The 20,734-nt window shown below is 47.3% G+C and overlaps 1 protein-coding gene across 1 annotated transcript in view; it reads right to left on the bottom strand.

Moving 5' to 3' along the window:
* The window catches only part of c19h11orf53 (chromosome 19 C11orf53 homolog), a 78,409-nt gene that overhangs the window by 40,331 nt on the left and 17,344 nt on the right, over positions 1–20,734 (bottom strand). The window contains exon 2 of the mRNA XM_038779885.1: positions 1,521–1,633. Within this exon, the coding sequence (XP_038635813.1) occupies positions 1,521–1,633 (113 nt within the window). The remainder of the gene's footprint in view (positions 1–1,520; positions 1,634–20,734) is intronic.

Genomic DNA, 20,734 nt, shown 5'->3' with positions numbered 1-20,734 from the left:
AGAACGTACAGACTCCGCACAGACAGTGACCCAGCGGGGAAATCAAACCTGGGATCCTGGCGCAGTGAAGCCACAGTGCTAGCCACTTGTGCTACCGTGCTGCCCACTGATAGAGGGTAAAAGTATTTTTTCAGCCAGAGAGGATTGACTCTGATTCCAGTCTTCCATCATGCCCTTGTCATCTTAAAACCAACTCAAATGCAAAGGAACTCTGCTTTCCTCCCCTTTCTAAGGAGAGTCACCACTGCTTCCATCATAACAAAGTGCTCGTTTGCCCAGGAAGGGCTTTGGGATATTCTAAGGCCATGAAGGGCACTATATAATTATAAGCCTATTTGTCTCTTTCTCGTCACACAATGTGAACGAGGTCAAGCCGGTTGCGAGATGGACTGAATGAGCAGCATTGCACGAAGCATGAATTTGCTTCTGACTGCCACTAGAACATAGATGCACCCCGTGGAAAAGTGCCGCCAGCAATTGGAAAAGTAAGCTCGCCCATCGAATTAGTCTCCAGATTCTAACAGAGCCAGGCAGTCTCTCCATTCACACTTGGGGGAGGGGGGAAAAAGTCCTTTGGCAGGGCGCTGTTTCCTTGAGGCAAGATTTTGACCTCCTTGTCTGTGAAATTATTTGGAAGTTTGCATATCAGTCCCAGTATCTGGATCTGGTGAACTGGCCTTCGGGATCGCATCCAAATTTTTCGGGGATATTTGAATGTCATTTGCGAGTGACTACACTTCCTGGTGCTGGGACTGCATGCTCCATGACTTCACTGCGTCATATATGAAAATAAATTCATTAGAAGTTGGAGCTGAGTTGAAAGCTGATTCAAAAAGATAATACTCCCAACTGCACGCAAAAAATCCCAATATTTCAACATGCTCGCGAGAATCTTCCAACCCAGATTAGTCTAACTCTAAGGTGGTTGCCTCTACATTTCTGCATCATTTGGTTCCTCCTGTAACGTGGCCTTTGCAACAAAACAAAGATTTGTGTGTTCTCTGACCCAATGATGTTATTTAGCTACCTGTTGGTTATTGTGGTTTAAAGATTAATTCTCAGAAATAAAAAGACAGCTTCTTATTGAATGAACGATATTGTTTCAATGCGCAGTATGTCACTTTGCCTTCTGACAACAAATGAACCATTCGCATGAAAAATAGGAATAGATTAACAGAAAATAGACGTAAATTTAAAATGTAGGCTCTCATTCAAAGATTTTACTACCCAATTCATCCCTTCATGAGAGAAGCATGTAACACCTGGTTAACAAATGGTTAAGTTGACATCAAACAGGCAGGAAAGCTATTCATAAGCATTTTTTGTATAGTCTTCCAGTTTTCAAAGGCAATCCTACCACCGGCCACCCCCACCAGTAACATGCAAACTGCTTCACCACAGTCTTTTGGCTATGAAGAAAGGCACGGGGACTTTGATGGAGAACTACATGTCTTAATCCTTGTTCCCGACTGAGCCCAGTTTCTATTCGAATAAAGGGAACAAAAACCTACTTTACTCACGTTGTACTTGAAGGACACATTTGTCTGTCGGGACCGTTTCTCTGCAAGTAGGTCTTTGACTGTATGCTTGACACGAACTCCTTGATAAACACGTTTTGAATGCTCCGTGTGAACTGTTAAAATAACGACAAAGTGTCAGGGGAAAGGTTGCTCATGGATGAGCACAGCAGCAGCTTGAGAGCACCGTCTCCCCGTGCATCCTGCTATGAATGGCATTAAAAGTGAATGGTATCTAACATTTAAACATTAACAAAAAAATAAGCAAATGCATTGCACATATACAAATGCAGGAGCATGTAATTTGTTGAAGGGACAATTTATTGTAGGTGATCAGCATAGCTCAGCATGAACTTGATTTGACCTATCTATACTTTCCAGCAAAGGGTCACAGGTTAGAAATCAGGTGTGGGGTCACTGGACAATCCCCCGCCTTCCTTACCAAGGACACTGAGGCCAAGTATAGGCCAAGTGCTGCATCGGCCAAGGAAAGGTCATTCAGCAGAGAAGTGGAGATTTACATGTTGGTGTGTAATTGCTATCTCCCTTTACATAGGTAAATGTATGAAGAGAAAGGTAGGTTTTCACCAATTCAATTAAAAGACATGCTTCCAAGCCAACAAATTCCAAAACCAGCCGTGTGAATCTGGCAGCCGGTCTGAAGGACTGAGCAGAAATGATGTGAGCTTTCCAAACCTTACTCCTCTTCGGGTTGGCACAGGACGCGAGCTGCCAACCCTGCTTTACAGAATCTTCAGAGAATCCACTGCAGACCGCCAGGCATTACAAGAAGCTCACTTCAATATTGGGAAGGAGATCAGCCCTCGAAACATTTAAACCTTCACTGCTTGATCAGGGCCCTATGCTCCACTGTAAATAGGGAACTTACTCGAACACACAAAGTTCAAAAACTGCATTTATAAGCATTGAGAGAGACCCTGGCCAGCAAAAATTGAGCTGTATGTTCGGGTCTTGGCTATTTTCATGTTTTTTGTTCAGCATTGTTACGACAAAAAAATAATTTATTTGTTAAAAATTATTATAAATGAGTAATGAATGGGCCATCAGTAGTTTATTTATATTACATAAATCTAAACTCTGACTTTTAAAAAATTCATTCACAGGGTGTAGGCATTGCTGGTGATTGCCCGCCCCTAATTGCCCTGGAGAAGGTGGTTGTGAGCTGCATTGCTGCAGGCCATATGTTGTCGGAACATCTACAGTGCTTTTGGGAAGGGGTTTCGAGGATATTGACCCAGCGACAGTGAAGGAAGGGTGAGATACTTCCACGTCAGGATGCTCTGTGACTTAGAGCGGAACTTGCAGGTGGTGGTGTTCCCATTCACCTGCTGCCCTTGTCCTTCCAGGTGGTAGAGGTCAGAGGTTTGGAACCTGCTGCCAAAGGAGCCTTGGTGAGTTCTGCAACTCATTTAGTAGAAAGGCAGAATGGTGCAGCTGTGCGCCGGTGGTGGAGGGAGTGAATGGTAAAGGTCGTGGATGGGGTGGCAATCAAGCAGGCAGCTTTGTCCTGGATGGTGTCAAATTTTTCAAGTATTGCTGGAGCTGCACTCATCCAGGCAAGTGGAGAGTATTCCATCACACTCCTGACTTTTGCTTTGTAGATGGTGGACCGGCTTTGGGAGTCAGGAGGTGAGTTACTCCCCAGAGTTCCCAGCCTCTGTGCTGCTCGTGCAGCGCAGTATTTGTATGGGTAGGTCAATTCAGTTTCTGGTCAATGGAGCCCCCAGAATGTTGATAGTGGGGGCATTAGCGATGGTAATGCCATTGAATGTCAAGGGGATATGAGTAGATTCTCTCTTGTTGGAGATGGTCATTGCCTAAATGGTCATTGTCTGGCATAAATATTATTTTCCAGGTCTTGCTGCACATGGACATGGCTGCTTCAGTATCTGAGGCATTGCAAATGGTAATGAACTCATCCAATCTGAGTTTAGCTCAGTGGGCTAGACAGCTGGTTTATGATGCAGAACAAGGCCAGCAGCGCGGGTTCAATTCCGAGGGGTTATTGGGTTACGGGGATAGGGTGGAAGTGAGGGCTTAAGTGGGTCGGTGCAGACTTGATGGGCCGAATGGCCTCCTTGTGCACTGTATGTTCTATGTTCTACCAGCTGAGAATTCTGAATTCTCCCTCTGTGTATCCGAACAGGTGGCGGAATGTGGCGACTCGCGGCTTTTCACATTAACTTCATTGCAGTGTTAATGTAAGCCTCCTTGTGACAATAAAGATTATTCAATTTCATTTCAATCACCTATCAAAATCACAAACCTTGTGATGGAGGGATGGTCATTGTTGAAGTAGCTGAAGATTTTTGGGCCTGGGCCACTATCCTGAGGCACCTTCAATAACCCCAACCATCTTCCTTTGTATGGAGATGCCAGCGTTGGACTGGGGTGAGCAGAGTAAGAAGCGGTACATACTCATGCGACTCGGCCAACGTTGACTACCTCATACGTTGAAGGAAAGGATGTCCCGAAGCGTGGTACATTGGCGAGACCATGCAGACGCTGCGACAACGAATGAACGGACATCGGGTGACAATCACCAGGCAGGAATGTTCCCTCCCAGTCGGGGAACACTTCAGCAGTCAAGGGCATTCAGCCTCTGATCTCCGGGTAAGCGTTCTCCAAGGCGGCCTTCAGGACGCGTGACAACATAGAATCGCTGAGCAGAAACGCATAGCCAAGTTCCGCACACATGAGTACGGCCTCAACTGGGACCTGGGATTAATGTCGCATTACATCCACTCCCCACCATCTGGCCTGGACTTGCAAAATCCTACCAACTGTCCTGGCTTGAGACAATTCACATCTCTTTAACCTGGGGTTACCCCTATCTCTGGATCTGTAAAGATTCAATTACCTGCAAATGCTCGCATTCTAAGCATTGTCTGGCATCTTTGAATTTCTCTATATAAATGTTTATGGAACATACCTCTTCATTCATCTGAGGAAGGAGCAGTACTCCGAAAGCTCGTGTTTGAAAGAAACATAGGACTTTAACCTGGTGTTGTAAGATTACTTATTGAGCTTCCTTTGTGTCCACTTCAATCAGTGGAGAGTTTTCTGCATGACTCCCATCAACTCCAGTTTTACTAGGGCTCCTTGATGCCACATTGACCTTGATGGTCAAATGTTGCCTTGATGTCAATGGCAGTCACTCAAAACATCAGCTCTGGAGTTCAGCTCTTTTGTCCACATTAAACCAAGGCTGTAATGAGGTCAGGAGCTGAGTGACTCTGGCGAAACCCAAACTGAGCGCCCATGAGCAAGTTTTAATGAGTATGTTCCACTTGATAGCAATGTCGATGACTCCTTCCATCACATTGCTGATGGAAAGTAGACTGATGGGGTAGGTTATTGGCTGGGTTGGATTTGTTCTGCATTTTTTGTACAGGACATAACGGGGCCATTTTCCACATGCTGGGTAGATGCCAGTGTTGTAGCTGTACTGGAATAGCTTGGCTCAGGGCACAGCTAATTCTGGAGTTCAAACCTTCAGTACTATTGCCACAAAATTGTCAGGGCCCATAGCCTTTGCAGTATCCAGTGCCCAATTCAGCCATTTCTTGACATCACATGGAATGATTCAAACTGACTGAAGTCTGACATCTGTGATGCTGGGGACCTTTGGAGGAGGCTAAGATGGATCATCCATTTGGCACTACTGGCTGAAGATTGTTGCAAATGCTTCAGCCTTATCTTTTGCACTCTCTGATGTGCTGGGGTACCCTATTATTGAGACCGGGACATTTGTGGAACCTCCTCAACCAGTGAGTTGTTTAATTTTCCATCACCATTCACAACTGGATGTGGCAACACTGCACAGATTAGATCTGGTTGGTTGGTTGTGGGATCGATTAGCTCTGTCTAGGTTGGTTGTGGGATCGATTAGCTCTGTCTATCACTTGCTGCTTCTGCTGTTTGACACACAAGTATTCCTGTGTTGTAGCTTCGCCAGGTTTACACCTCATTTTCAGGTATACCTGGTGTTGCTCCTGGCATGCCCTCCCGCACTCTTCATTGAACCAGGGTTGATTCTCCCGGCTTGGTGTTAATGGTAGAGTGAGGGGCAGCACGGTGACGCAGTGGGTTAGCCCTTCTGCCTCACGGCGCCGAGGTCCCAGGTTCGATCCCGGCTCTGGGCCACTGTCCGTGTGGAGTTTGCACATTCTCCCCGTGTTTGCGTGGGTTTCGGCCCCACAACCCAAAAGATGTGCAACGTAGGTGGATTGGCCACGCTAAATCGCCCCTTAATTGGAAAAAATTAATTGGGTCCTCTAAATCTATAAAACAAAAAATGGTAGACCGAGGGATATGCTGAGTCATCAGGTTGCAGATTGTGATTGAGTACAATTTAATGCTGCTGATGACCCACAGTGTCCAGTCTTGAGCTGTTAGATCTGTTTGAAATCTGTCCCATGTGGCACTGTGGTAGTGCCACATGAAATGTACCCTCAATGTGAAGGCAGCACCTTTCACCAAAGGACCGTTCAATGGTCACTCCTATAATGTGGCCATGGATAGATGAATGCTACCACACTCAGTGCTTCCTCCAAGTGTACACAGAAGTGTACTAATTCATCAGTATGTAGTAATCAACAGGTGGTTTGCTTGTCCATATCTGACCAGATGCCACGTGTAAGAGTCCTTCCTGTCTAATTCCTTTGTTCCCATTTATTTTATTTTATTGTTTTGGTCCATGGTTCAATAATTGGGGTGTACCTTTAAGTAGAGAGGAGACAGCATAATTTCCTAATCAAAGTTTAAGGCAGCCTGCTTGCCTGGCGTTGTGTTTGGGAGAAGGAGAAGCCAGACTCTTTGGCGCCAAGTAGATGGGAGGAACCAGTTTTTGAGGGAATCAGTTTAAGTTGGATTTTGTTTACTGTCACGTGTACCGAGGTACAGTAAAAAGTATTTTTCTGCGAGCAGCTCAAACAGATCATTAAGTACATGAAAAGAAAAGGAAATAAAAGAAAATACATAATAGGGCAACATAAGGTACACAATGTGAAAACATAAACACCGGCATCGGATGAAGCATACAGGGGTGTAGTGTTAATTAGGTCAGTCCATAAGAGGGTCATTTAGGAGTCTGGTAACAGTGGGGAAGGAAGAAGCTGTTTTTGAGTCTGTTTGTGTGTGTTCTCAGACTTTTGTATCTCCTGCCCGAAGGAAGAAGTTGGAAGAGTGAGTTAGCCGGGTGGGAGGGAGTTTTGATTATGCTGCCCGTTTTCCCCAGGCAGCGGGAGGTGGAGATGAAGTCAATGGATAGGTGGCAGGTTTGTGTGATGGTTGGGCTATGTTCCTGACTCTCTGAAGTTTCTTGCGGTCCTGGGCCGAGCAGTTGCCATACCAGGCTGTGATGCAGCCAGATAGGATGCTTTCTATGGTGCATCGTAAAAGTTGGTAAGGGTTAATGTGGACCTGCCGAATTTCCTTAGTTTCCTGAGGAAGTATAGGTGCTGTTGTGCTTTTTTGGTGGTAGCGTCGACATGGGTGGACCAGGACAGATTTTTGGAGATGTGTACTCCTAGGACTTTGAAACTGCTAACCATCTCCACCTCGGCCCCATTGATGCTGACAGGGGTGCGTACAGCACTTTGCGTTCTGAAGTCAATGACCAGCTCTTTAGTTTTGCTGGCATTGAAGGATAGATTGTTGTCACTGCACTACTCCACTAGGTTCTCAATCTCCCTCCTGTATTCTGACTCGTCGTTATTCGAGATCCGGCCCACTATGGTCGTATGGTCATCAAACTTGTAGATGGAGTTGGAACCAAAGTTTGACACGCAAAAATCGTGCAGCCAAGTCCTAGGCTTTGGAGCTTTTATATTAGCTTGGCTGGGATTTATGATTGATTAATGGCAGCCAATGGGTTGGCCAGGGACAATGTTCTGCCTGACAGCAGTCAATGATTTGTTCCTGATGGGTGATGTTCCTCCGAGAACCTTCGAGACGTTATCAGAAGTGAAGGAAGCTGTTTTTTCTCTTTTCTGCCTGCTGTCAGTAGGTGAAAGCTGAAGATCTTTTAAGTGTATTAAAACCAGCATCTTGTTGCTCTTCAGTGGCAAAAGTAAAAGAACGGATCTATTGTTTGAAAGCAGTTAGTGTCTAGCATATCCGTTGCTGTGAATCTGAAATGCAGGGAAGATAGACAACCTTGCCTGAGAAGATCGCGAACACAGCCCAGTCCATCACGCAAACCCACCTCACATCCATTAACTCTATCTACATCCCCAGGATACATCCCATTGCCTTGGGAAAGTGGGCAGCATGATCAAAGACCCCACTCCACCTGGATTATTCACTCTTCCAACTTCTTTCATCGAGCAGGAGATACAAAAGTCTGAGAACACGCACCAACAGGTTCAAAAACAGCTTCTTCCCCGCTGTTACCAGACTCCTGAATGACCCTCTTATGGACTAAACTGATCTCTTCACGCATCTTCTCCACTGAATAGTACTACACTCCTCTATGTTTCACCCAATGCCTGTGTCTATGTATAACATTGTGCATTTAAGTATGCCCTATGTTTTTTTTCATGTATAGAATTACGTGTCTGGACTGAACGCAGAACAATACTTTTCACTGCACTTCGGTACACATGACAATAAAATAAATAAATCCAAATCCAAATCAAACCGGGCCTGGAAGAAAGGAAGTACCAAACCAAAAGCCTGAACTTCAGAAAGACATTGACTGGAAGTCATCCCAGGGCATGAGAGATCCTTATCCTTTTATTTCATTAATATTTTCCTTCCCTTTTCACCACCTTTTCCCCTCAATATGGCATGTGTGTGTATGTTTGTGTATAAAGTGTGGAGCGAGTTTGAAAGGGGAAGGTTGGGAAATGGGTAGTAGATAGCCAGCCACATTTCCGGTTTGTCGATTTATCTATACTGTTCATAATAAAAGGTTACTCGTGTTTTAAGGTTATAAACCTGGTGACTGTAGTTTATTGGACTCAACCAAAGACCTCAGCTGTCTAAATAAATACCGGGCAGCAGGGTAGCATAGTGGTTAGCACAGTTGCTTCACAGCTCCAGGGTCCCATGTTCGATTCCCGGCTGGGTCACTGTCTGTGCGGAGTCTGCACGTTCTCCCTGTTTCTGTGTGGGTTTCCTCCGGGTGCTCCGGTTTCCTCCCACAGCCCAAAGATGTACAGGTTAGGTGGATTGGCCGTGCTAAATTGCCCTTCGTGTCCAAAACATGTTAAATGGAGTTAGGGGGATAGGGTAGATACATGGGCTTCAGTAGAGTGCTCTTTATAAGGGCCAGTGCAGACTTAATGGGCCGAATGGCCTCCTTCTGCACTGTAAATTCTATGATGAAATCTAATTTTACTTGTGTTGCAACTCTGGGTCAAGTGAGGCTGGAACTGACCATGCACCAGTCCAGGGTGTCATTACAAGTCTTATTGACTTCTTTGAGGAGGTGACCAAGCATGTGGATGAAGGTAAAGCAGTGGATGTAGTGTACGTGGATTTTAGTAAGGCATTTGATAAGGTTCCCCATGGTAGGCTTATGCAGAAAGTAAGGAGGCATGGGATAGTGGGAAATTTGGCCAGTTGGATAACGAACTGGCTAACCGATAGAAGACAGAGAGTGGTGATGGATGGCAAATATTCAGTCTGGAGCCCAGTTACCAGTGGCGTACCGCAGGGATCAGTTCTGGGTCCTCTGCTGTTTGTGATTTTCATTAACGACTTGGATGAGGGAGTTGAAGGATGGGTCAGTAAATTTGCAGATGATACGAAGATTGGTGGAGTTGTGGATAGTGAGGAGGGCTGTTGTCAGCTTCAAAGAGACATAGATAGGATGCAGAGCTGGGCTGTGAAGAGGCAGATGGAGTTTAACCCTGACAAGTGTGAGGTTATCCATTTTGGAAGGACAGATATGAATGCGGAATACAGGGTTAACGGTAGGGTTTTTGGCAATGTAGAGGAGCAGAGAGATCTTGGGGTCTATGTTCATAGATCTTTGAAAGTTGGCACTCAAGTGGATAGAGCTGTGAAGAAGGCCTATGGTGTGCTAGCGTTCATTAGCAGAGGGGTTGAATTTAAGAGCCATGAGGTGATGATGCAGCTGTACAAAACCTTGGTCAGGCCACATTTGGAGTACTGTGTGCAGTTCTGGTCACCTCATTTTAGGAAGTATGTGGAAGCTTTGGAAAAGGTGCAAAGGAGATTTACCAGGATGTTGCCTGGAATGGAGAGTAGGTCTTACGAGGAAAGGTTGAGGGTGCTAGGCCTTTTCTCATTAGAACGGAGAAGGATGAGGGGCGACTTGATAGAGGTTTATAAGATGATCAGGGGAATAGATAGAGTAGACAGTCAGAGACTTTTTCCCCGGGTGGAACAAACCATTACAAGAGGACATAAATTTAAGATAAATGGTGGAAGATATAGAGGGGATGTCAGAGGTAGGATCTTTACCCAGAGAGTAGTGGGGGCATGGAATGCACTGCCTGTGGAAGTAATTGAGTCGGAAACGTTAGGGACCTTCAAGCGGCTATTGGATAGGTACATGGATTAGGGTAGAATAATGGAGTGTAGATTCATTTCTTCTTAAGGGCAGCACGGTAGCATTGTGGATAGCACAATTGCTTCACAGCTCCAGGGTCCCAAGTTCGATTTCGACTTGGGTCACTGTCTGTGTGGAGTCTGCACATCCTCCCCGTGTGTGCGTGGGTTTCCTCCGGGTACTCCGGTTTCCTCCCACAGTCAAAAGATGTGCAGGTTGGGTGGATTGGCCATGATAAATTGCCCTTAGTGTCCAAAATTCTATGATTAACCCAGGACAAAAGTTAGGCACGACATCGTGGACATAATCTTGTAAGATATGACTGTGAGTATGACTATGTCAGGCTATTGCTTGACTAGGCTGTGAGGTAGCTCTCCTAATTTTGGCACAAGCCGCCAGCTGTTAATTTTTTTTTTCAATTTTCCAATTAATGGGCAATTTTAGCGTGGCCAATCCACCTATCCTGCACATCGTTTTGGGTTGTGGGGGTGAGACAGAGTTGTCAATAGGGCAGGGCGTGCAGCTGCCATTTCTGGGGCCTAGGTTAATGCTGGGCGGTCTGCCCACTTTCATCCCTTTTACACTTTGCAGCAATTGAGGGGTTTGCTCGGCCATTTCAGAGGGAAGGCCCCATATTGCCGTGGGCCTGGAGTCACGTGTAGGCCAGGTCAGGTAAGGCTGATTTTTTGCACCAAAGGACATTCGTGAACCAGATGGGTTTTTATGACAACCAGCAAAGATTTCTTCAACCGAATTTAAATCCCATCAGCTGCCATTGGCGGGATTTGAACTTGTGTCCGCAGAGGCCTCTGAATTACCACTACCCCGCCGCCTTAAATGGCCTTTGCGCTGCTGAATCCCTCACCAACAACATTCTGCGGGATGCAACTGAATAGAAACTGAACTGTACTGTGACTACAAGAGCAGGTCAGAGGCTGGGAATTCTTCAGCGAGTAACTCACTTCCTGACTCTTTAAAGTCTGTCCACCATCCATGAGCCACAAGTCAGGAGTGCCTGAATGAGTGCAGCTCTAACAACACTCAAGGAGTTCAACGCCACCCAGGACAAAGTAGCCTGCTTGATCAAGCCACTCACTTAAACATGCACCGCCTACACACTGACGCCCGGTGACAGCAGTGTGTCCCACCTGCAAAGCCCAACGGAGCAGCTCATCATGCCCCCTTCAAGAGGGCTTTCCAAATACTCAAACTCTTCGACCAGGAAGGACAAAGACAGCAAACACATGGGAACACCTCCTGCAAATTCCCTTGCAAGCCACACATTGTTCTGACTTGGAACGGTATCACCGTCCCTTCACTACCGCTGGCTCGGAATTCTGGAACCCCCTCCCTAACAGCACTGTGGGTGCGCCTATGCCACATGGACTGCCGCGGATCGGGAAGGCCGCCCACCATCACCTTCTCAAGGGTGGATAGGAATGGGCATTAAATGCCGGCCAACCAGCGATGCCCACACCTTGTGACAGAATAATAAAAAATTACATGAGCTTGGCTCAACCTCTCCAGAAATGACGGCTTACTGTTGTGACAGTTCCATTTATTTCAGATATTTGTGGTTTATGTTTCTTTCCCAAATGAAAAGCGAGTCTGGCTGTCTATTGTGATATCATTTGAATGCCAAGCAGGTGGTGACATCAGTTCTACTGCAGATCTAATCTCACACAGTGACCGCTAAAATATCAATGTAACAGCCAGCTGTAAATCTCCAGGGGCTACGTTTTATGGCCCCAACCCAGCATATTATCAGCAGGGGATTGGTAAAAACATGAGGGGTGTCCAGCCCACCCCCAGCTCGGGGGCAGGAGCCGAACCTGGCGGCCCACCCACCATGTTTAAATATGTAATTACAGATCAATTGAGCTGGTTGCCAACCCAAATGAACAGGATATTATGCTGTCCACACCATAATACAATTGCGGGTAGGACTGGGCTGGGCTGGGCAATGCGTATGTTTAGGCCTGGTTGAACAAGAGTTGGAAGGAAGGGGAGAATATCATTCAGTGGCTGCCCTGCGCTCATCATGGGCACCACCCCCGACCCCTTTGTGCTTCGCCACGTGAGCTCCGAAACCCAGCAACCCCCGCCCACCTCCGTTCCTCTTCCCCCCCCCCCCCCCCTCCTCCTGGGAACCCAGATCCCTCCCTGCCCTAAAAGTCCAGGACTTAGCTGTCTCTGGGAGCCATCAGTTTCCTTCCTCCTCCTTCTTGCCGTCCCCGCAGCGCCCACGACTGAGCTGAGGGGAGGAAGTCCCCCCTTCTCACTTAGTCTAGCCCGCTGACAGCATTTCATGGCTGCAGGACAGGTTTCTTTCTGGTGCATTGATGGCGGCCTTCACTTCCTGTGTGGGGGGGGGGGGAGAAGAGAGAGAGAGAGCTATCCACCCCCGCCCCACCCCCGACAAAATCTAGCCATGGGTATCACAATCACCAGAGAGAATACCTAGGCCAAACTAGAACATAAAATTGTTTTTACACGCATTATTAATTGAACTAGACCTTCTAAATGGGAAGTATTTACAGAAATAAAGTTTGAAAAAATGATTGGCGGAAAAGGTATCAGGAAATTGTTAACTGTTAAACAAGGTAGCTGGCATGATTTTTACATGGCGGTCGGTTTAGCTCAGTTGGCTGGACAGCTGATTCGAGATGCAGAGCGAGGCCAGCAGCGCGGGTTCAATTCCCGTACCGGCTGAGGTTATTCATGAAGACCCCTCAACCTTGCCCCTTGCCTGAGGTGCGGTGATCCTCAGGTTAAATCACCACCAGTCAGCTCCCCCCCTCAAAGGGGAAAAGCAGCCTGAGGTCACCTGGGACTGTGGAGACTTTACTTACTCACTGGTCAAGCACAGTAGCATTGACCAGTGAGTAAGTAACCCCCTCCCCACGGTGCGTTTTCTAGTGACAGAGGCCACCATTGGCTGCGGTGGGATCTTCCCGCAGGCGTTGGAGGTGTTTTGTGTGCCTTGCCCAGCTTGCCATCAGGGAAACCATCACGAGGGGGGGCAGGTCTCCTTCAGTGGGACTGGACGTTCCCGACAACGGGAAGGAAGTGCCCAATTATAACTCTGTGCAAGTAGATGTGTTTCGAAAGGATAAAAGTCACACCCATAAGGAAAAACACTTGGGAAGTGCTAGTTATAATGGATTTGGACCAGTTCACACCCTTTCCCATGTGTCAGCTGTGGCTCAGTTTCTTGCATCGCCACAACAGAAGGTCATTAATTCAGGTCCCACGACAGAGACTTCAGCATAAAAATGTAGGGAGTTTTGGATGTGGCATCGACCCTCAGGTGGGTACAACAGATTCAATGTCATGATTTTGCAAAAGAGCAAGACGGCATCCTGGCTAATACTTATCCCTCAATCAACGGGCTGAAAACAGAGGACAACATTCTCCGTTTTGGAGACGATGGTCAAACCTCTCCGTCGCCCTCCGCTGGGAGCAGGGTTCCCGATATGCTACAGAATCGGGATTGGGGTAAAATAAACAGGATCAGTGCCCTTTTCAATGCCCCAGCACCCTGGGCCAGGGATCACGTGGGCAAAATCATAACAAGTAGTGCCCTAGGTGGCCCTGACATGGTGGACATTGCAGTGGACCAAGACGGGTAACTCCTTAAGGAAGATGCCCCCAAAGTCCATCTGAGGGCCCCGAGATAAAGAGACATCCTCAGGGACACCCCTAAATAGGAAGACGATCCAGAGAGACCCCATATATAGGGAGAACCCCCACAGACCAACCTGAAATGAGTCCCCTGTCAGGAAGCCCCCCCCCCCCCCCCCCCCCCCAGAATTGAGAGCCGTGTCAGGAGGCCTCCAGATACCTGCAGCAAACCGCACCCACCTGACTTGCACAGAGACCCGGAGCATGGTGGGTCAAATGCGCTAATCACATTTAAATTAATGCAAATGGCGGTTTTGCGTGCTGCCGCCTGCGCGGACGCAAACCTCATTATCGAGGGACCGGAGCGTGGCGCCTGAATCTGTGCCGGGTGTGGACCTCAGCTTTGGCCAGGCGACTAATTCTCTGCCCGATCGCGCTTCGTGTTTCATAGAATTTACAGTGCAGAAGGAAGCCATTCGGCCCATCGAGTCTGCACCAGCCCTTGGAAAGAGCACCCCATTCAAGCACACACATCCTCCACCCCTATCCCCTTAGCCCAGTAACCCGGAGGAAACCCACGCACACACAGGGAGAACGCGCAGACTCTGCACAGACAGTGGCCCAGCGGGGAATCGAACCTGGGACCCTGGAGCTGTGAAGCAACTATGCTAACCATTATGCTTCCATGTTTGTGGTGGTGAGCTGCCTTTCTAAACCACTCCAGTCACTGTGGCTTTGGTACAGCCGCAGACCCCATAGAGAGGAAGTTTTAGGTTTTTTTAACCCTGTAACATAGAACATAGAACATTACAGCGCAGTACAGGCCCTTCAGCCCTCGATATTGTGCCGACCTGTAAAACCACTCTAAAGCCCATCTACACTATTCCCTTATCATCCATATGTCTATCCAATGACCATTTAAATGCCCATAGTGTTGGCGAGTCCACTACTGTTGCAGGCAGGGCATTCCACGCCCGTACTACTCTCCGAGTAAAGAACCTACCTCTGACATCTGTCCTATATCTATCTCCCCTCAATTTAAAGCTATGACCCCTTGTGCTAGACATCAACATCCGCGGAAAAAGGCTCTCGCTGTCCACCCTATCTAATCCTCTGATCATCTTGTATGCCTCAATTAAGTCACCTCTTAACCGTCTTAACAGTAATGGAATAGCGATAGTTCCAAGTTAAGATGATCAATGTCAAATATTTGCCCATTATATAGATTAATAATGGAAATCATTTTGAGTGTGAAGGCAGGATGGCACAGTGGTTAGCACTGCTGCCTAACCCGGGTTCAATCCCGGCATTAGGGCAGCAGGGTAGCATGGTGGTTAGCATAAATGCTTCACAGCTCCAGGGTCCCAGGTTCGATTCCCGGCTGGGTCACTGTCTGTGCGGAGTCTGCACGTCCTCCCCGTGTGTGCGTGGGTTTCCACCGGGTGCTCCGGTTTCCTCCCACAGTCCAAAGATGTGCGGGTTAGGTGGATTGGCCATGCTAAATTACCCTTAGTGTCCTAAAAAATAAGGTTAATGGGGGGGGGGGGGGGGTTGTTGGGTTACTGGTATAGGGTGGATACTTTGACTTAAGTAGGGTGATCATTGCTCGGCACAACATCGAGGGCCGAAGGGCCTGTTCTGTGCGGTACTGTTCTATGTTCTATGTTCTAATGGGTGACTGTGGTAAGTTTTCACTTTCCCCCTGGCTGTTCCGGTTTCCTCCCACAGTCCAAAGATGTGCAGGTTAGGTGGATTGGTCATGCTAAGTCATGCCCCTTCGTGTCCAAAGATGTTAGATGGGTTTACGGGGATATGGCTGGGGAGTGGGCCTAGTTAGGGAGCTCTTTCAGAGGGTCGGTGCAGGCTCGATGGGCTGAATGGCCTTGTTCTACACTGTAGTGATTCCACGATTCTATGACACTATGATTGTAGTTGTGTAAGATAACAAGTGCGCAATTAGTTCAATTTTAGCCGATACCATTAAAGGGAACGATAATGTCTGACAACATAACCCCAGCAATGAAGCACTAACTTGCTCAAAGGGCAGTTTCAGCAAACAGACATAACATTATATTAAATTAAAGGTAATTATATAGGATAATAAATGTCTAGTAATGTGATACTGTAATTGAAGGCCAATTTTGAAGAGATTAAGCTAATGATGTTAAAGAGTTGACTGAAGATCAACGATCAAGAAGTGACTATATTGAGCATAAAACTGCCCCAGGGAACAACATTTATGAAGTAAGGAAAATCATCAAGCTATTAGGTGCTGTGAAGACCTGCTGACAGTGCCAGAAACCTAATGAAATATCCAAGTTCGCAAATAGATTAAAGATGCAAAATTAGAACACTGCTTGAAGGCAAAGCAGTAGGACAGGGGAATGGCTTCAAACTAAATCTGGTACGAACAATTAAACAGGAACCAGATGGAGATGGCCTTCCTTGTCCGTACACATTGATATGTATATATATATATATATAGAGAGAGAGAGAGAGATCAAATTGAGGTATACAAGATGATAATAGGTATGGATAAAGTAGACGTGGAGCAGATGCTTCCTCTTCTGGGGCATTCTAGAACGAGAGGACATAGCCTTAGGATTAGGGATTGCAAATTTAAAACGCAGTTGAGGAGAAACTATTTCTCCCAAAGGGTTGTGAACCTGTTGAATTTGCTACCCCAAAGTGCAGTGGATGCAGTGAGTACATTTAGGGTGGAGTTTTTTAATTGGTAATGGGTTGAAGGGTTATGGAGAACTGGTAGGAAAGTGGAGTCAAGGACAGGGTGAGATCAGCCATGATCGAATAATGGAGCAGACTCGATGGGCCATATGGCCTAATTCTGCTCCTATATCTTATAGGCCAGGGTAAGGACAGCCGGTTACCTCCCTTAAAGGTCATCAGTGGACACTGTGGGTTCTGTAAAAATGCAGTAGTTCCACAGTCACCATTACTGATACTACCTTTTTAAATTGCAGACTGATTTAATTAACTGAATTTAAAATTCCCGAGCTGTTGTGGGAGTGAGATTTGAACCTCTCCGGGTCATTCGTCCTGGATTACCAGTAACCATTACGCAACTCTACCCATCATCTGTTAGAGTTTAAAGAAAAGCATTGGTGAAAATGATATCAGTGAACACTAATGACGAGAACTATGCCTGAAAGTTTGAGATCGGCAGTACCATATGATGGGCGCGATAGTATTTTTATTTGAAATAGCTGCATGTTGTTGGGAAATTAATTATGATCCATTGTCAACACATTAGTTAGAAATGGTGTAAAGTTGGCTTTGAACCAATTTCATTCATACTGTATCTTCAATGTCATCTTAATCCAAAATGTAACGTGATATGGGTTCAGCGGTTTCGCCGCCTAGTTGTTTTGTAACATCTGGTGTTGCTGAATGAACAGGATATTATGATTTTTAAAAAGTTGGAACTGGACAACTATATCTGGGCTTGTGGCTGCAAGTCAATCGCAGGACTTTTTGAATCCATGACCGGGATTTTCCAATCTCGCCCGGGTCGCAGCAGGAATCTGCATCGGCACGACCAGAGAATTAGGAGAGCATCCGTTGACTTTGGGCAGGAAACCCTAGCCCACACCTCCTTTACTGGCAACACAACCCGTTCTTCTCTAGTCCATATGCTGTCCCAACACAAAGCCTCAGTCCCTAAGTGGTTACTTTGCCACAGAGTCGTGTCTGCAACCAAGCCAATCACAAACATACAAACTCCAAACAAATGTTTATGACAAAATTATTTTCAAGAAATAATATTTGGTGTGCCGACCCATTGCTGCCAATCACGAATCAGTGATTACATCCCACAACCTCATCGAATAAAATAACAAATGGCACCCCTCATTTCATTTCAACCAACATTTAATTCCTTAATTATTCCACAAAATCTCATATTGAATGGTAGATATGATGTGATGTTGGAGTGGAGACTTGCCAGGCAAACCATTCACAAAGCTCTCAATATTAATGGCACCAGTTCCAATTTTCACATTTTAAAAATTCATTTATGCGATGTGATGGCTAGACCCAGATCGCAGCATTTCCGTTGAAACTCCAGAGATGTTTTGAGCATCGCAAATCCCCTGAGAGGTCTTCCAAAAGATTCAACGGCCTTGTTGGGTCACCAGATCGGGATTGAAGAGGCCATTAAATAATGCCAATAGTTCTGAGATAGGATCATTCTGTCTTGGACTTCAGGCGTGGGACTTTCTTCTTAGACAGACTGTAGATATAGGCCGGGATTCTCCCCTACCCGGTGGGGCAGGGGGTCCCGGCGTGATGGAGTGGCGTGAACCACTCCAACGCGGGCCGCCCCAAAGGTGCGGACGTCTCCGCACCTTTAGGGGCCAAGCCCGAACATTGAGGGGCTAGGCCCGCGCCGGAGTGGTTGGCTCTCCTCCGGCTGGCGTGGAAGGCCTTTGGCGTCACGCCAGCCGGGGCCGAAGGGACTTCGCCGGCCGGCGGAAGTCCGCGCATGCGCCGGAGCGTCAGCGACTGCTGGCGTCATCCCCGCGCATGCGCTGGGGAGGGGGTCACTTCCGCCTCTGCCATGGTGAAGACTATGGTGAAGGCGGAAGGAAAAGAGTGCCCCCACGGCACAGGCCCGCCCGCCGATTGGTGGGCCCCGATCGCGGGCCAGGCCACCATGGGGGCACCCCCCCCCCCCCGGGCCAGATCACCCCGCTCCCTCCCTCAGGACCCCGGAGCCCACCTGCGCCGCCTGCTCCCGACGGTAAGGTAGGTGGTTTGATCCACGCTGGTGGGAGAAGCATGACAGCGGTGGGACTTCGGCCCATCGCAGGCCGGAGAATCGCCGGGGGGGGGGGGGGGGGGGGGGGCACGCCGACCGGCGCGGAGCGATTCCCGCCCCCGCCGAATCTCCAGTGCCGGAGAATTCGGGACACGGCGGGGGCAGGATTGACGCCGGCCCCAGGCGATTCTCCGACCCGGTGGGGGGCCGGAGAATCCCACCCATACTCTCGTATCTGCTCAGCACGTGTTTATTAGCATCACATTTAAACAGGTTTCGGATTAGATACAGAGCTACATGGCATGTTCCAACCTCTCATGTTCAAGTGTCTAAAAAAGTGACTGACTGGTGTCGGTGGTACATCATCATCTATGTTATACATTAATGTAACTCATCAGTTAACCCTTTATACTACAAACAGCCCCTTCCAAACTACTGACCTGAACAACCTGGAAGAACAAAAGAGCAAATGTATAGGAACACCAAGCCACACACAATCCTGAGTTGGAACTATATCACTGCTTCTTTATCCCCAAAGCTGGCAGACCGGAGAATCCCACCCAGAGTTTTGCTACATTTGTTCCAAGTGTTTTGTTAATGGGCTTTACTTCTCTGGTTACGCTGCAAATAGTTACGTCCAGCACTTATTGCAACAAGAGCAAAATTGTGTTTGAAATGGTCTGGAGATATTTTAGTTTTAAGATTTTATTGTTTTACCTGCCTGACCCTGCCCCGTGAACGTTAAAATCCATTTGGCTTCCGGACACCAGCGCTAAGCTCTACTTCCTCTGTCCAGTGAACAGGACGGCAGTGGCTGTCTAATTCAGGGTGGTGTGCACACAGCAAACCCCTGCCTGTGGTAGAAAATCACCTGGCTATCCAACAGACTACTCAGTTGAAAAATTAAAAAATGAAAATCGCTTATTGTCACGAGTAGGCTTCAATGAAGTTACTGTGAAAAGCCCCTAGTCGCCACATTCCGGCACCTGTCCAGGGAGGTTGGTACGGGAATCGAACCGTGCTGCTGGCCTGCTTGGTCTGCTTTAAAAGCCAGCGATTTAGCCCAGCGAGCTAACCAGCGTGAGGTTGGATATTTTCAGGGAAGGTTGTGTTTGTTGCAACGTCCTGCTTTGCACAATTCTTGTGGTTAGCTCCATGACCTCATCGAGAGCACAAGGCGGGCAGCAGCTAGGAGCAAGCTGTTGGAGTTGGGGTGCAGGGCAGTATTTTGCAACTTCTGCTTCATTAGCCAGCATTCCTCATCTCCCGCCCCACCCCCAAATCTACAGGACACTTTAGGAGGTGATGCAGACTTACATCAAATGTTGTGGTAGCCCAAAACTAACTTTTCAAGCTGCTTCCCGCCGAACTACATTTTCCGATGTCCGTAATCATCCAGCTATTTTTTTTTTTTCGAATTTAGAGTAGCCAATTAGTTTTCCTTTCAAATGAAGGGGCAATTTAGCACGGCCAATCCACCTACCCTGCACATCTTTGGGTTGTGGGGGTGAAACCAACGCAGACACGGGGAGAATGTGCAAACGCCACACGGACAGCTGGGATTCGAACCCGGGTCCTCAGCGCTGCAGCCCCAGTGCTAACCACTGTGCCGTATGCCGCCCCTGTAATCATCCAGCTATGGGTGTAATATCGGCAAACCAGATTAACACACAGAATAATCCACGACTAAACTTCAAGGCAATGTTTGAGACCACTCATTTATAAAATATTAGCCAGAATTCTCCGGCCGTTGGGATTCTCGTCTTGCGCTGGCAGCGCACCCCCATCCGTGGGTGCCCCCTGCCGCGAGGGGTGGTTTCAATAGGAAATCCCACTGACAAGCGGCAGGAAGAGAGAATCTCGCCAACAACGCGCCACCAAGAAACACGTGGCTGGAGGACTGGAGAACTTCACCTATTATATATGATTTCAGAGCATTATTAACATACTCTGTTATTCAGCTAAAATCCACAAATCCCGTCATTACAGTATTTGAATTCTTCGTTAAAATTTGAAACAAGATTAATGGTATGAGGCTAGGGCGCACTAACTATTTCCAGTCAACTAGTCTCAAAGCCTATCAAATGACTCAAGTTAAGAAAACTCAAACTTGGTCGTGAAGCAGTAAGAAAGGCGCAGCAGGATGGCGCCATTGGTTTGAGCAAGTGGCCACTTTTTCAGCAAACTTGCATTGACAGGAAGTGTTCCCAGAAACGAAATATTCTCAAAGGAAGCTGTGGTCTACTATTACATCACCACTTCTCAGGAAGG

This window comes from Scyliorhinus canicula, chromosome 19 (assembly GCF_902713615.1).
Source record: "Scyliorhinus canicula chromosome 19, sScyCan1.1, whole genome shotgun sequence".
NCBI lineage: Eukaryota > Metazoa > Chordata > Chondrichthyes > Carcharhiniformes > Scyliorhinidae > Scyliorhinus > Scyliorhinus canicula.
The sequence above is the reverse complement of the archived record's forward strand: the minus strand, read 5'-3'. Positions and strand labels throughout refer to the sequence as shown.